General features: G+C 46.1%; 1 protein-coding gene across 4 annotated transcripts; it reads left to right on the forward strand.

Moving 5' to 3' along the window:
* Positions 1-2,180: 2,180 nt before the first annotated feature.
* On the forward strand, positions 2,181-11,970 carry LOC147245402 (protein NLRC3-like). Of its 4 annotated transcripts, none has more exons than XM_086183963.1 (9): positions 2,181-2,469; positions 2,549-2,730; positions 3,034-3,230; positions 4,970-5,001; positions 5,387-7,145; positions 7,385-7,558; positions 7,945-8,118; positions 8,373-8,546; positions 10,878-11,970. In XM_086183963.1, the coding sequence occupies exons 3-9, from the start codon at positions 3,067-3,069 to the stop codon at positions 10,900-10,902; spliced, it is 2,502 nt and encodes an 833-aa protein (XP_086040089.1). In that variant the 5' UTR covers positions 2,181-2,469; positions 2,549-2,730; positions 3,034-3,066; the 3' UTR covers positions 10,903-11,970. The 4 variants fall into 4 exon arrangements, with proteins under 4 accessions (XP_086040089.1, XP_086040087.1, XP_086040088.1 ...); XM_086183961.1 differs by having other exon boundaries at positions 2,182-2,469; positions 4,970-5,061; XM_086183962.1 differs by lacking the exon at positions 2,549-2,730 and having other exon boundaries at positions 2,182-2,469; positions 4,970-5,061.
* The last annotated feature ends 1,959 nt before the right edge of the window (positions 11,971-13,929 follow it).

Below are 13,929 nucleotides of genomic sequence, written 5' to 3' on the forward strand. Positions count from 1 at the left end.
AGCACCACACTGTTGCATTCATGGAGAGCAACTGGCTGTCAAAAAGATGCCCCCAAGTCTTCCAAAAGCACTGGACCAGTGTGAAAAATGAGTGAATATGATCAAAAGCAGAGCACTGAACACACCACTTTTTTAAAGTGATATGTGAAGAGGTGGGAAGTGAGGACACAAAACTTCTGTGTCATACTGATGTGCACTGGCTGTCGCGAGGGAAGGCACTCACCCTTTTATTTGAACTGGGAACCTTAATCCTCCATGAGAGTGATGACATGTAAAACGAGGTGCATGATTTCCAATGGCTGGCAAAGTGAGCCTACCTAGCTGATATTTTCAGCACCCTCAATCCTTTGAACCTTGCGCTGCCAGGAAGAACGCTCACAATCTGCAACGTTCAAGACAAAATCAAAGCTGCGCACCTCAAGATGAAAGTGTGGTGCGCGCCTGTATAGCAAGGAGTAGGATTGTTTTCCAACACTTGCAGAGTCTCTTTTCACCACTGAGGAGGAGCTGGAAGGCGACACTGTTGTAACCTTCAAGGAGCATCGACAAGGCCTTCACACGGAGTAGGTGGGAAGGTATTTTCCAGAGTTAGACGCTGGCCATGAATGGATCAGAAATCATTTGGAGACAAAGAACACATCCAGCAGACCTGTTCCATGCTTCCAACCAGAGAGGCTGACAGCCTTGTGGACATCACATCAGCTGGACACATACACGGTCTCTTGATCACACACGGTTCTGTTCTTGTTGTGACCCTTCACAGCTGCTGTGCAGAGTGTTGGTGCATAGAAAGAAGACAGTTATAGACTGCACATTTATACACTGTGTGTATATGTGCTGACATATATTCTGTTTGTATGGAGATTGATTTACACATAACTCCTTGCACAAGCCATGAGCTTCCTGTAACAGCTCTGATTGGTTGACACTGTCAGGTGGTCCCTTATGGAAGCGTCATTGTCGAACGGCTCTATCAACACAAAAAATGGATTAAAACCCACAAAAGATGGTATCAGTGTCCATATGGAACATGGATACTGATTCTTACAAGACACTGATGTTCCAGGCTGGATTAAAAAAGTTTCTGGGAGGGACGTATTCACCCAGGGCCGGACTGAGAACAGAGCAGAGTTCAGTTTCCAGGGAACTCCTGATGCTTGTCGTCACAGTCAACATTTAGAGGATGAGAAGTTTTACTTCTGAAGTAACCAAGATCCTGAACTTGATCTTTTGAACCAGAGCACACAGAAGAGGAAGTGCAGGTTTTGGAAGGAGAGAAGGCAAGAAAGAGGTCTGCTAAAACTTGTCTTCCGCTACCATTCTTTGTGTTAAGCTAACTAGCGGTCTGCAGGCTCAAGGTCAGGTACAGACTGCGTTCACGCACGAAAACGTGGCTTGCACCCTTTTATGCGTTCAATCAGAGCCTGATTTTCTGATCTGTGTGGCGTGAGCATCAGTCAGGTTAGATGGGGAGGCTTGATGAACACTGAATAAATCACTGGTTTTCAGCCACTTGTCACATGAATCTATCACATCCAGATTAAACTCAAGAATCAGATCATTTATGAAGAAGGTTTTGGATGACAGGGATCTAATATTCCAAATCCCAAATGTGAGAGTCTTGCTGAGGCTGTAGTTTTCTCTACGAGGCTCAGAAGGACAGCTGTCAGTAGCTGATGTGCTGATGAGAACCAGATGCCTTCTTTTACTAGCGAAGGGTTGATGTTTCCGCAAGTGTGGATGCTGGGGGGACACAGTGAGGACTTCAGCTGACCTGTGCAGGTGCTTTGAGGTGGAGACAGTAATTAGATGAGCGTGTGGAACGTTTGGAGGACTATGATTCCTAATTTGAGCGACAGGGGAAGGAAAAAGTCTCAATGTAGCAGAAGCAACCAGCATCCGTAGCTGTGCTGATTCCCTGACTGAATGTCTTCACTGGACCTGTGAGTCCAAACCTGCAGGACACCTGAACCTAGCAGCTTCTCTCCTCACCTAGGACCTTCTGAGTGAAACATGGCTCATGTCAAACCTGCTTAAAACACCTGTTCCTACTGCAGCACCTGCTCCAGGAGGATGAAGGCCGTCCCCTCTAGGCAGGTGAGGGCAGCTCCAGAACCAAGGTCGTTATCCACAAAACCAGTCCTGTTCCCTCCAATGAGAGGGGAGAAGGGGGGGGGGGGCGTTTTCTCTGCAGAGGAAGACTTGATTTACAGAAGACTTCAACACTGTACATCCATTCAAGATATGAAATGATAAAACATCACTGATGCACTGGTGGAGGTGTAAGTGACAGTGAGGTTGTACTGCGTTTTAATAAAACCACGTTCCTGATAAAGTTGATGTCATTGGCGTCCCTAGATGGCGTCACTGAGGGTCTGTACTGGTATTTGCGTCCGTCATCTTCACTCAGAAAAGTTTCACTTTCTCTCCTCCGTTGTGACGAAGTTCTTTTCTCCGTGAGAATCCTCGGTAAGTGGCTGTTTTTAATGTTGTTAGTAAAGAGCGACTAGAAACACAAATGAACATTGAGGCGTTTAACCGTCCACAGACGTTCCGTCGTGGTTTAAAGAGAGTTCAAGTTGTGCTGACGTCCTGAACGTCACCAGGCCGTCACCTCCAACAACCTCCATTCAGAATAAGTCTTCGACGACGAACCATTTCAACATGCTAAACGTCCTGACGTGGAGTCTTTGAGCAAGATACTGAATCCCAAATCGAGGATTTGAATGAGTAGGTTGGCACCTTGCATGGTGTGTTGAAGGATGGACAAGTGTGTGTGTGTGTGTGTGTGTGTGTGAACAATGCAGTATTGTAAAGTGCATTGCAGTACTCAGAAAAGTGTGACTAAGTCATCCACCATCGGTGAGTCTCATCTCTGTCTGCTGCTCTTTGTAGGAGTGTTCGACAGGAACATGGACTCTGATCTGTACCATCAGAGTTCCACGGTGCTCTGAGCAGCATTTAGAGGCTTAACGTTGGACTCCAAAGTTCAAAGCTGCTGATTCCTTTCTCTTTCATTCTGACTTCATGTAGATTCTTTTTGCCATCAAACGGTGATAGAAATCTATGAATCCGTGTGAGGACAGAGAGGAGGGAGCCCCTTCCTCTCACACCAGACCTGACGCTCCGAGACCAGACCACCCTGAACCCAGCTGTGGGTCCTTCAAAACCAACGACTCGCAGGATCAGATGATTGATTTCAAAGATGGTCACCAGTCGTCTGATCAGAGGTAAGAATGTAAACTGTCTGTTCTGGAAGGATCTCTCTCACTCAAGAGCAGGAGCCTGAACCAGGAAGAAGGATTAGAGGGTTAGTGAGGTGACATAACATAAAATGTTAGTTCACACATCCACTGGTGTTGTTGCGGCTCTCCTTCCTGATTTATGTTCCTCATGTTTGTGAAGGATTGCACGTTTTTATATTTCTTTATATGATAGTTTGTTCCTCTTGAGTGAAACATGCAGCTCTCCTCCTCTCCGTGGTACTGAACGGTCATCTTGTGCTGGCTCCGCCCCTTTCATGTCCTTTCACTCACAAACAGGTGAAGACATGCTGGGTTGATTTACTGAGTTGATGATCGCCACCGGGGCTCCGCTGATCCCTGATTGTGGTTGTTTGTCTTTGTCAGTCCTCAACTTGAAGATACTTGGGACATGCAGATCCTGCTTGGTAGTATAAAACCCAGCATGTTCTCTGCTAGACCCCTTTGAGATTCAGCACCAGGTACTGGGTCCAGCTGGGTCTGTAGGAGGAGGGTTTGTTCGTTCTGAATATTCCAGACCAGGTATTCCCAAAGTGTGGTTGGTTGTGCAAGCTGCCACTAGGGGGTGTGAGGGATAACAAATGTGATGGTAGTTTGGAGTGTTTCTTAAGTGGGATTTTCCCCACACAAAGACGTGTAAAATAAGCATTTCCTTTGTAATATTTAAAATCAGACACTGACATATTAAATAATAAATGCAGGGTTTTCAAAATGCACCTCATCTGAAGATGAAGTGTAGAGGAAGTTATCTTCTACGCACTGTTTGAGGTTGTCAAGCTCTGTGTCTTGATTTCCTGTTTTCATTTTGTGGTTAGTCTTCTGTCCTCCTGTGTGCTTCCTGTAGTCTTGGTCTGTGTTTAGTTCCTGCTTTACTTTGTGTTTTCCTTCCTTTGGGCTTTGGACACCCGTTTTGTGTTTTACATTGCTTTTGAAATAAATACCCTTTGTTCCACTCTCTTGAGGCTCTCTGCATTTGACTCCAGTGTACCCAACACCCCCAAAAGCAGAATTGTTGTTTAATTTTTCCTGAAGTTGTAGGGCATTGGGGGTGTGTTAACCCGGTTGGGATATCGAAGGAGGTGCTCGGCAAACCATTGGTCTGAACCATTGGTCCAGACCATTGTTGCTGGGAGCTCCAGGACACGCGGTCTCACCTTGTCAGCCTTCAGACAGTAAGGGGACGTCTCAGGACTGGACAAGAGGATTGCATCTTCAGCCTGCTACAGGGCTCTGAGCAGGTCTGGGACCAGCCACAGACCCACCATCCCCAAGAAGCACAGGGTCCAGGTCTCTGTCTCATATCATTTTTACCATTTATTCTTTGGGGTGGTACGGTGGTGCAGTGGTTAGCACTGTCGCCTCACAGCAAGAAGGTTCCGGGTTCGAGTCCTGGCATAGAGTTGTGTAGAGTCTCCCTGTTCCTGCGTGGGTTCTCTCTGGTACTCCAGCTTCCTCCCACAGTCCAAAGACATCAAGAGGGGACGAGGCTGATTGATACTCTAAATTGACCGTGGGTGTGACTGTGAGTGTGAATGGTTGTCTTTCTATATATTTTGGCCCTGCGATGGACTGGTGAGCCGTCCAAGGTGAACCTTGCCTCTCACCCAAAGGCTGCTGGGATAGGCTCCACCCCCCGACCCTTGACAGGATAAGAGGTAGAAAATGGATGGATGGATTTATTCTTTGACTTCATCTTTTCTTCACAGAGTTAATCTGCAGAACTCAGATGATCTCGGTGGTGAGTCCATCCAGCAACATCCAGCACATCTGGACTCCATGGCTGACTGTCTGCAGAGCAGTAATATGATTTTAACAACTTGAAAGCTCGAGTGAATCATATTTTTAATGAAATGAACATTCCTAACATTCAGGCCTTCGCCAAACGAGTTGTAACACTGTTCACCAAGCTCACTGCCGGCAGGTAAATCGCTGCATGTCACAGTATGTAGATGTTCTTTATGTGTAGGCATTCCATACTGAGCATGCTCAGTCCATCATAGACATTTATACCAGCCACTAGCAGTTCATCAGGTCTGAAGAACAACAGTTGAGCACCCAGATACATCGTGAGCAGGATGAATCAAAGACTGGCCCATGACTCCATTTGTTCTTTGTGTATTCAGGAATAATTGCTTCAGTCTGCCGACGTCAACTGAAGTCCAACCTGCAGAAGAAGTTTGAGTGTGTGTTTAAGGGGGTCGCTCAAGCAGGAAACCCAGCCCTTCTGAATCAGATCAACACAGAGCTCTACCTCACACAGGGAGGGACTGCAGAGGGAAATGAAGCTGCACCAGAAACAAGCATCAGACAAGAAGACCTCTTTAAAGCCTCAGCTGGAAGAGAGACAGCAGTCAGAACTGTGCTGACAAAGGGAGTGGCTGGCATCGGGAAGACAGTCTTAACCCAGAAGTTCACACTGGATTGGGCTGAAGACAAAGCCAACCAGGACATAGACTTCATATTCCCATTCACCTTCAGAGAGCTGAATGTGCTGAAGCAGAAAAAGTTCAGCTTGGTGGAACTTGTTCATCACTTCTTCTCTGAAACCAAAGAAGCAGGAATCAGCAGGTTTGAAGAGTTCCAGGTTTTGTTCATCTTTGACGGTCTGGATGAGTGTCAAGTCCCTCTGGACTTCCACAACAAGGAGACCCTGACTGATGCTACTGAGTCCACTTCAGTGGATGCCCTGCTGACAAACCTCATCAGAGGGAAACTGCTTCCCTCCGCTCACCTCTGGATAACCACACGACCTGCAGGAGCCAATCAGATCCCTCCTGAGGATGTTGGCATGGTGACAGAGGTCAGAGGGTTCACCGACCTCCAAATAGAGGAGTACTTCAGGAAGAGATTCGGAGATGAGGAGCAGGTCAGGACAATCATGTCCCACATCGAGATGTCCCCAAGCCTCCACATCATGTGTCACATCCCGGTTTTCTGCTGGATCACCGCTGCCGTTCTGGAGGACTTGTTGACCTCCAGAAAGAGAGGAGGGCTGCCCAAGACCCTGACTAAGATGTACATCTGCTTCCTGGTGGTTCAGGCCAAACTGAAGAACACCAAGTATGATGGTGGAGCTGAGACAGATCCGCTCTTGACTCCCGAGATCTGGAGGATGATTGAGTCTCTGGGAGAACTGGCCTTTGATCAGCTGCAGAAAGGCAACCTGATCTTCTATGAATCCGACCTGGCAGAGTGTGGCATCGACATCAGAGCAGCCTCGGTGTACTCGGGAGTGTTCACTCAGATCTTTAAAGAGGAAAGGGGACTGTACCAGGACCAGGTGTTCTTCTTCGTCCATCTGAGTGTTCAGGAGTTTCTGGCTGCTCTTCATGTCCATCTGACCTTCATCACCTCTGGTGTCAACCTGATGGCAGAGAAACAAACCTGCCAGCTGTCTAAAGTCCTCAGAGATAAACCTCAACTGGTACACCTCCACCAGAGAGCTGTGGACGAGGCCTTGAAGAGTCCAACTGGACAACTGGACTTGTTCCTCCGCTTCCTCCTGGGTCTTTCACTGCAGACCAATCAGACTCTCCTACAAGGTTTGTTGTCACAGACAGGAAGTAGCTCAGACACCAACCAGGAAGTAGTTGAGTTCATCAGGGAGAAGCTCAGTGAGGATCTGTCTCCAGAGAGAAGCATCAACCTCTTCCACTGTCTGAATGAACTGAATGATGGATCTCTGGTGGAGGAGATCCAACATCACCTGAGACATGGACGTCTCTCCAGAGTTCAACTGTCTCCTGCTCAGTGGTCGGCTCTGGCCCTCATCTTCCTGTCCTCAGAGGAAGATCTGGACGAGTTTGACCTGAGGAAATATTCACCCTCAGAGGAGGCTCTTCTGAGGCTGCTGCCAGTGGTCAAAGCTTCAACTAAAACTCTGTAAGTGGATGAAGACTGGATATCTTTTACAAGTTTCACCTCATACAAGACAAATGCATTTTGTTTTGGTTCTTTATCATCTCATCTTTTCATTATACCCAGTCATAACACCCCCCCCCCAAAAAAAAAAATCAGAAATCACATATAAAAGCTTTTTAACCCTAACGTTAGAAAAGATTTCTTCACTGACTAGTTGAGTATTGACAGACTTGTTTTCAAATGTTCCATTTCTTCTTCAGGCTGGAGCGCTGTCACCTCTCAGAGAGAAGTTGTTCAGTTCTGTCTTCAGTTCTCAGCTCTCAGTCCTCCAGTCTGAGAGAACTGGACCTGAGTTGGAACCTGCTGCAGGATTCAGGAGTGAAGCTGCTGTCTGCTGGACTGGAGGATCCACACTGTCACCTGGAAACACTCAGGTCAGAGTCCAGCTCTTGTCTGATCAGGCCTCCACTCACAAATACGTGTCTGGATCCAGATGATGTGGATTATCCTGGACGATGCGCTTGAGAATTTGTGAACAGGCGTTTAAGTGAATTTTGCCATTGTTAGCTTTTAATCTCCATGAGCTTCAAGCTAAATGTACGTGGCTGACTCTGTCTGGACTAGGAAGTCCTACCTACAGGAGGAAAAAAACATTTTTTTTGAGCCAAAGACACCAATTTGTGAGGTAAAATACACTTTTTGAGTGAGGTATCACTTCATTGCCAAATAACAAACAATTCAAACCAACCATTAACCATGAACAGATTCCATTACTGAGTAATTGGGTATTGACAGACTTGTTTTCAAATGTTTCCTTCAGGTTGGTGAACTGTCACCTCTCAGAGAGAAGTTGTTCAGTTCTGTCTTCAGTTCTCAGCTCTCAGTCCTCCAGACTGAAACTACTGGACCTGAGTAGTAACCTGCTGCAGGATTCAGGAGTGAAGCTGCTGTCTGCTGGACTGGAGGATCCACACTGTCACCTGGAAACACTCAGGTCAGAGTCCAGCTCTGATCTGATCAGGCCATCTTCTGGCAAATTTAGTTTCACATCAGTGTCTAGTAACATGAGGTGATGACACACACGGTCGTGGCCATGAAATTGGAGGAATCTCATTCACCAGACCGGTTTACAGGAGAAAAGTCGAAACAAAGATAGGAAGGGATGAGTTGTTCCATTTTTCTGGCGTGAGACAAAATGAACACGACCAATCAGATTTTGTAACGTTAACTGTATTTTCTTAACTGCAGGCTGAGAGGATGTGAGGTCAGAGGGGAAGGCTTCACCTCTCTGGCCTTCGCTCTGAGCTCCAACCCTTCCCATCTGAGAGAGCTGGACCTGAGCTACAATCATCCAGGAGGTTCAGGAGAGAAACTGCTGTCTGCTGGGCTGAAGGATCCTCAGTGGAGGCTGAGCACTCTCAGGTATGAACATAGAACCAGGGGCCGTTTCAGGAAGCAGGTTTAGTAAAAACCCTGAGTCTGTTCACCCTGAAATGAGGGCAGTTCTGGATTTTCTGTTTCAGAAAGGAAGTGAATGCAAACCTGAAACAGAGGAGTAACTTAGCCCCTTTCAGAAAGACAGCAAACGTGAGCTTTGAGTCCGTTACTATGATAACTGAGTCTGTAAAAGCTAACCTGGTCGGGAGCCTGGAGTTCATCCGTCTCCTCCTTCCTAGAGCCAGAAAGGCTGTTTCATTTCCTCATTCAGTCTGAGTCACAGGATTTTAGCAGAGTTTTACCTTCCACCTGAATAAAAATCTGAGAACGTCTCTCATGTCTGTTAGGTGAACTGTATCAGCACACATTTTTGTGTTTTTTTTAGGCACGTAGGTTTGTGTACGATCTGAGAGAAGTAGCTGCTCATCTCCACACGGTCCACAGGGAGTTACAGGGGGGAGAGAGTCCCAGTTGGATCCATGTGAACATTTTGTGTGATGATTTGTGCCGTTTTTCTTCAACCTACTACCGTAAATGACCAATTAGTTGGCGTTTATGTTGCAAAATCGATGTGGACCCCGGGCGTTTAAAAGAGACCAGGCTTCTATTGGTAACAGGCTTTTATTTATTTTGGCACTGGCCAGCACCGGGCCATGATTTATTTTTTTTTAGCAATAGGTCTACAAGGTAGAACAATATACTGTAGTACTTTAAAGAACAGTAGTGCAAATATCAAGATTGTCCAGAGAACACTTTACACAAGAACACTTTATTAGTAAGAAAAAGGGTGTGACAACCTGAGGCCCGTATACTTCGACTTCCACGACAGTCTCCATCCATCCATCCATCGTCATCTTCCGCTTATTCCGACACATTAAGGGTCGCGGGGGGGCTGGAGCCTATCCCAGCGTCAACGGGTGAGAGGTGGGGTTCACCCTGGACAGGTCGCCAGTCCATCACAGGACCAACACAGAGAGACAGACAACCATTCACACTCACAGTCACACCTACGGTCAATTTAGAGTATCAGTCAGCCTCGTCCCCTCTTGATGTCTTTGGACTGTGGGAGGAAGCTGGAGTACCAGAGAGAACCCACGCAGGAACAGGGAGAACATGCAGACTCCACACAGAAAGATCCCGTACCCGAGCCGGGACTCGAACCCAGAACCTTCTTGCTGTGAGGCCACAGTGCTGACCACTGCACCACCGTGCAGCCCCACGACAGTCTCATGCAGCCAAAATAGCAGATCTACACATTCCCAACACGTCGACGGCCGACGTGTTATCACCTTGGAGATCGTTTTTATTTCTTTTTTTGCATGGAACCGGGAGCTTGAAGATTTGCTGTTAGCGGTGCACTAACGTCATGCGACATAAATTACTGATAAGTTAAAATTAATTACAAAATCTTCCATGAAACCAAGTTAAGATCAAACTAATCTAAAAAAAATGGCCCTCAGGCGTTTAAACGAACCTGGCGTTTATTTGAGACAGGCGTCTATTTTACAAAATGAGGTCGGACCCTCGGCCATTATATGAGACCCGGCGGCAGTTTGACACCGGGCTATTAATTGGTCTTTTATAGTATATATTTATGACATCATCTTATCTGAAATAGCCACTGAATGATATTTACTGTAAGATATCAAATACGATCCTTCTATTTCATTCTAAGCTGCTTCCCCCTGCAGGATTGCACCCGAAAGGAAAATGAATTTTCGCTCCAGTTCCATTCCATTGGTTTTCCCCTGTAGTTTAGAGGTGTGATGCAGCAGTAAATGAATCGAAACATTCCCAGTTACAGATTTAACAGCCATTTTCAACCGCACCAGTTGTCTCGCGATCCTTTACCGCTGCAGCCTTTTCACTTTTCCCCTTAAAATTATGTTCACACTCGTTCTATGTACTCTTGAGGATTTCTAATTCTGGAGGGATCAAATACGCAGAGGTTTTTGGTAGCGGTTGCCATGGTGAATCATCACGTCTAGGCTCCGTTAAGCCTGGCTCAGGGTTAGACAGCACTTAAAATAATAAGAGGTAACTTTGGATTCTTGTGGCATGATTTTTGGTCAGTTACAACAACTTTCTCTCATTTTGAACACAACCTCCAATTTTACGTCCAAATCCAACAAGTTGTCCCATTTGAAGAACAAGATCCTGGTTGGTTGCTGAACTCCAGAAGGTCACACAGGTGTTTTCTGACCTGACGCCTCCGTCAGACCTCCTGTGTCTTTCAACTGTCACGCTGTGGTGAGCGTTTGCTCGTGTGTAGACTCTAAACCTCCTCAACAACGACTTTGTGATTTTTCCCTCCAGAGTTTTCCCACTGGGAGATGCTTGAACGGGACTCAGGGTGTCGAGGTCATCGCTTGAGGGACGATGGACTTGAGTGCTTACTGGCTGGACTTCCCTGCCCATAAAAGGAGTGTTGTTTCACCAGGAAGATCTAAGCCACTCTGGTGGAGGCTGATTCACCCAGGCTCAGCTCCCCAGGCTGCTTCAAGCTTTCTCAGATGCCCCTGATAAACTCTTTGTGATATATTTTTCTTTTTGCATTTTCAGAGATGTTTTGACATTTGCTTTTTTGTACAGTTTTCCAGTGATGTGATACAAATCAGATGATTGTGAGCACAACACCTCTGCAGTCTCAAAGCTCTTCAACAGACAGACTTGCATTCACATCCACCATCAACAGAACAAACTGCAGTTGTCAGTTTGACACGTCAGTTTCATATTAAAGGAACACGCTGACATTTTGAGGAAATCCGTTGATCTGCTGTCCTCCCCGGAGCCAGACAAGAAGACGGAGACCCTTCTCTCCTGAGCGTGTCAGGGAGCTGAGATCCTCAGAGACCAACTTGATGCTACTTAGCTCAGCACAGTGATGATGGTAAAAAATATGAAAATATTTTCCCTTAAATCAAACCCCAGTCTGGGTTCAATTCAGTCCACAATTTGAAGCAGAAAACATCCCTTTTGGTGACTTTCGTCCAGTAGAGGACAGTCACTACACATTTATAACACTTAGGATGTGGCATTCCAATATTTTGCACCAAGGTTTTATATAAATATTTTGTCAATGAAAATCCCATGGAGGAATGAGACAAGTTTATATCTTGACATAATGTGAAAAATCCTGTTATTTAGTAAAATACCACCTTAGACCATGAAACTTTCATCATTATATCAGTAAATTTATGTTAAAACGTCTTTTATTAACGTTTATGTATTTATACATGTGGTGATAAGATTTATGGGTTGATAAAGTATTTCTGCTTGTGAAACTTACAAACTTGTAAGCAAACTACTTTGCTCAAGCTAGGAACTTCCTGCAACAGCTCTGATTGGTTGACAGCATCAAGTTATAAAATACGCCGCTGTGTAGTGAACAGAGTGGTCAACAAGCCATTTCAGCAAAAAAATAAAAAGATTAAATCTGAGAAAAGAAACTACAATTATTGCTCTGGAACATGGACGTGGACTCGTAGAAGACACTGAAGTTCCAGGCTGGATTATGAAGCTTCTGTAAGACAAAGTTTGTGTGTGTGTGTGTGTGTGTGTGTGTGTGCGTGCGTGCGTGCGTGCGTGCGTGCGTGTGTAGTCTCCCATCACCTCTCCTGGCCCCAGAGGGCCCCAGCACAGAACTGGCCCTCTTCATCAGTATGTTAACTTTCCTCCTGTCTGCAGCTGAAATGCTGCTGCATAGAAAAAGGCTGATGGCAGCACGAGGAAGTAGAAGGTCTGAAGAAGCGCCGCTGCACTCCAGAAGACCTCAGTGTCCCCAGCAGAGGATTCTTGCTCTGGCCTCTCTGTTCCAGTGCCTGTGTGTTGGGAGTTCAGTCCAGGTCATTGTTCAGGTGAACACCTCTGACAACAGCTGATGTTGAACTCTTACAGAGACACTGAAGCCAGCGGTAAACCTGCTTGAGATTCACCCACGTGGGGAGAGAGAGAGACAGAGAGGTGATGAACAGGTGTCCTGGCTACAGCTCAGGAATGTCGGTGTATTTGGACGCACAGGGACCACACAGGCACCAGTCACTAGGGAGGGAGTTTCAATGTTCAACACGCAATTTCACTGATGTCCACTGGGGGCGTTTGGTCCTCAGGGAAAACAGGTTCAAATGGATCAAACCACTGGAAGATGGTCAGATGTAGAAATGTGGTGAGGGAACTAGAAGATGAGTATTGAATATTTTATAATGAATGATTTCATCCTGCAGGTAGGGGTCTAGCAGGTCATGGTAGAAAACACACACAAACACACACACACATAAATGTATGCCAGTTCACATGGCAACACACTCTGACATCACTAAGATCATTTTACTTGAAATCATAGTTTCATCAGGTCAGCAGCAGCGTGTTGAGTCACTGACCCTTGGTACCAACCAGCCTCTCATTGAAAGCAATGGGAAAATGGCGCCATCTGGTGGATCTTTAACAACATTGAACCTGTTTGATGATGGAAACCAGTTTAATTGGTGGGAAATCATGTTTTGGTGATGCTCGTCAAGGAGGTTAAACGGTGTGGGTTTGATGGAAGTCATTTTTTTCATTCAGATCATAAGGACGTTGCTCTGGGACCAGTTCTCAATGTTTACTGGAGGGCAATGATGTGATTCATTATCTCTTGACCTCAGACTCATCAGCCTCTGTGTGGCCACTGTGCTGATCTTCTACAGGACAGGTAGGGCAGGACTGGGACCCTGACCATGTCTCCTCAGTCTCAGAAAGATCCATTTGACTTTGTGGGGGGAAGTTGGAAGGGTGGGGGCATGGGGGGGGGGGGTGCAAGGTTTCTTTTTCCTGCATTCCAACAGCATTTAGAAGCAGAAATTAAATTGGCTCCAAAAATCAGACCTGCAGTCTTGAGCTGTATACCACAGGACCAGTATGACCAGTAGTACTGCTGGTGGTTCCAGTAAGAGTGGTCTTACCTGAACTCTGGTCACTTGAAGCGTCACTTGAGTTCATTTATGATCTGAAACATTAGGATAAATCTCTCTCTCATGCTGGTGGAATGCAGGTTTTGCTTCCTTTCATGTAGCATCAAAAAGTAAAAGACGCTGGTAACGGTACTCCTGGTTTACTGGGACGGGGTTCGATTCCCTGCAGTGTCGTGCTGATTGACTTTTACATGAGAGGTCAGATTGGGGGGTAAGAAGGGAGGTTGACATGGTGGTCAGCCCTCACAGGAATATCAACATTGTTTGTTTGAGAGATGGATCATTTGTGCTTTCCACAAATGTTTGCTTTGTGTTCAGCAACGTTCAAGTCTGGAATATGGGGTGTTCATGGTAGCATGAAGGTCTTGTTAGCTCAACTAGAGGTGGATGAGATTCAAGGAGGCTTCACACTGTGAAAG

The sequence above is a fragment of the Aulostomus chinensis genome, chromosome 18 (assembly GCF_037954235.1).
Source record: "Aulostomus chinensis isolate RoL2024-O1b breed Wild chromosome 18, RoL_Achi_v1.0, whole genome shotgun sequence".
Taxonomy (NCBI): Eukaryota; Metazoa; Chordata; class Actinopteri; order Syngnathiformes; family Aulostomidae; genus Aulostomus; species Aulostomus chinensis.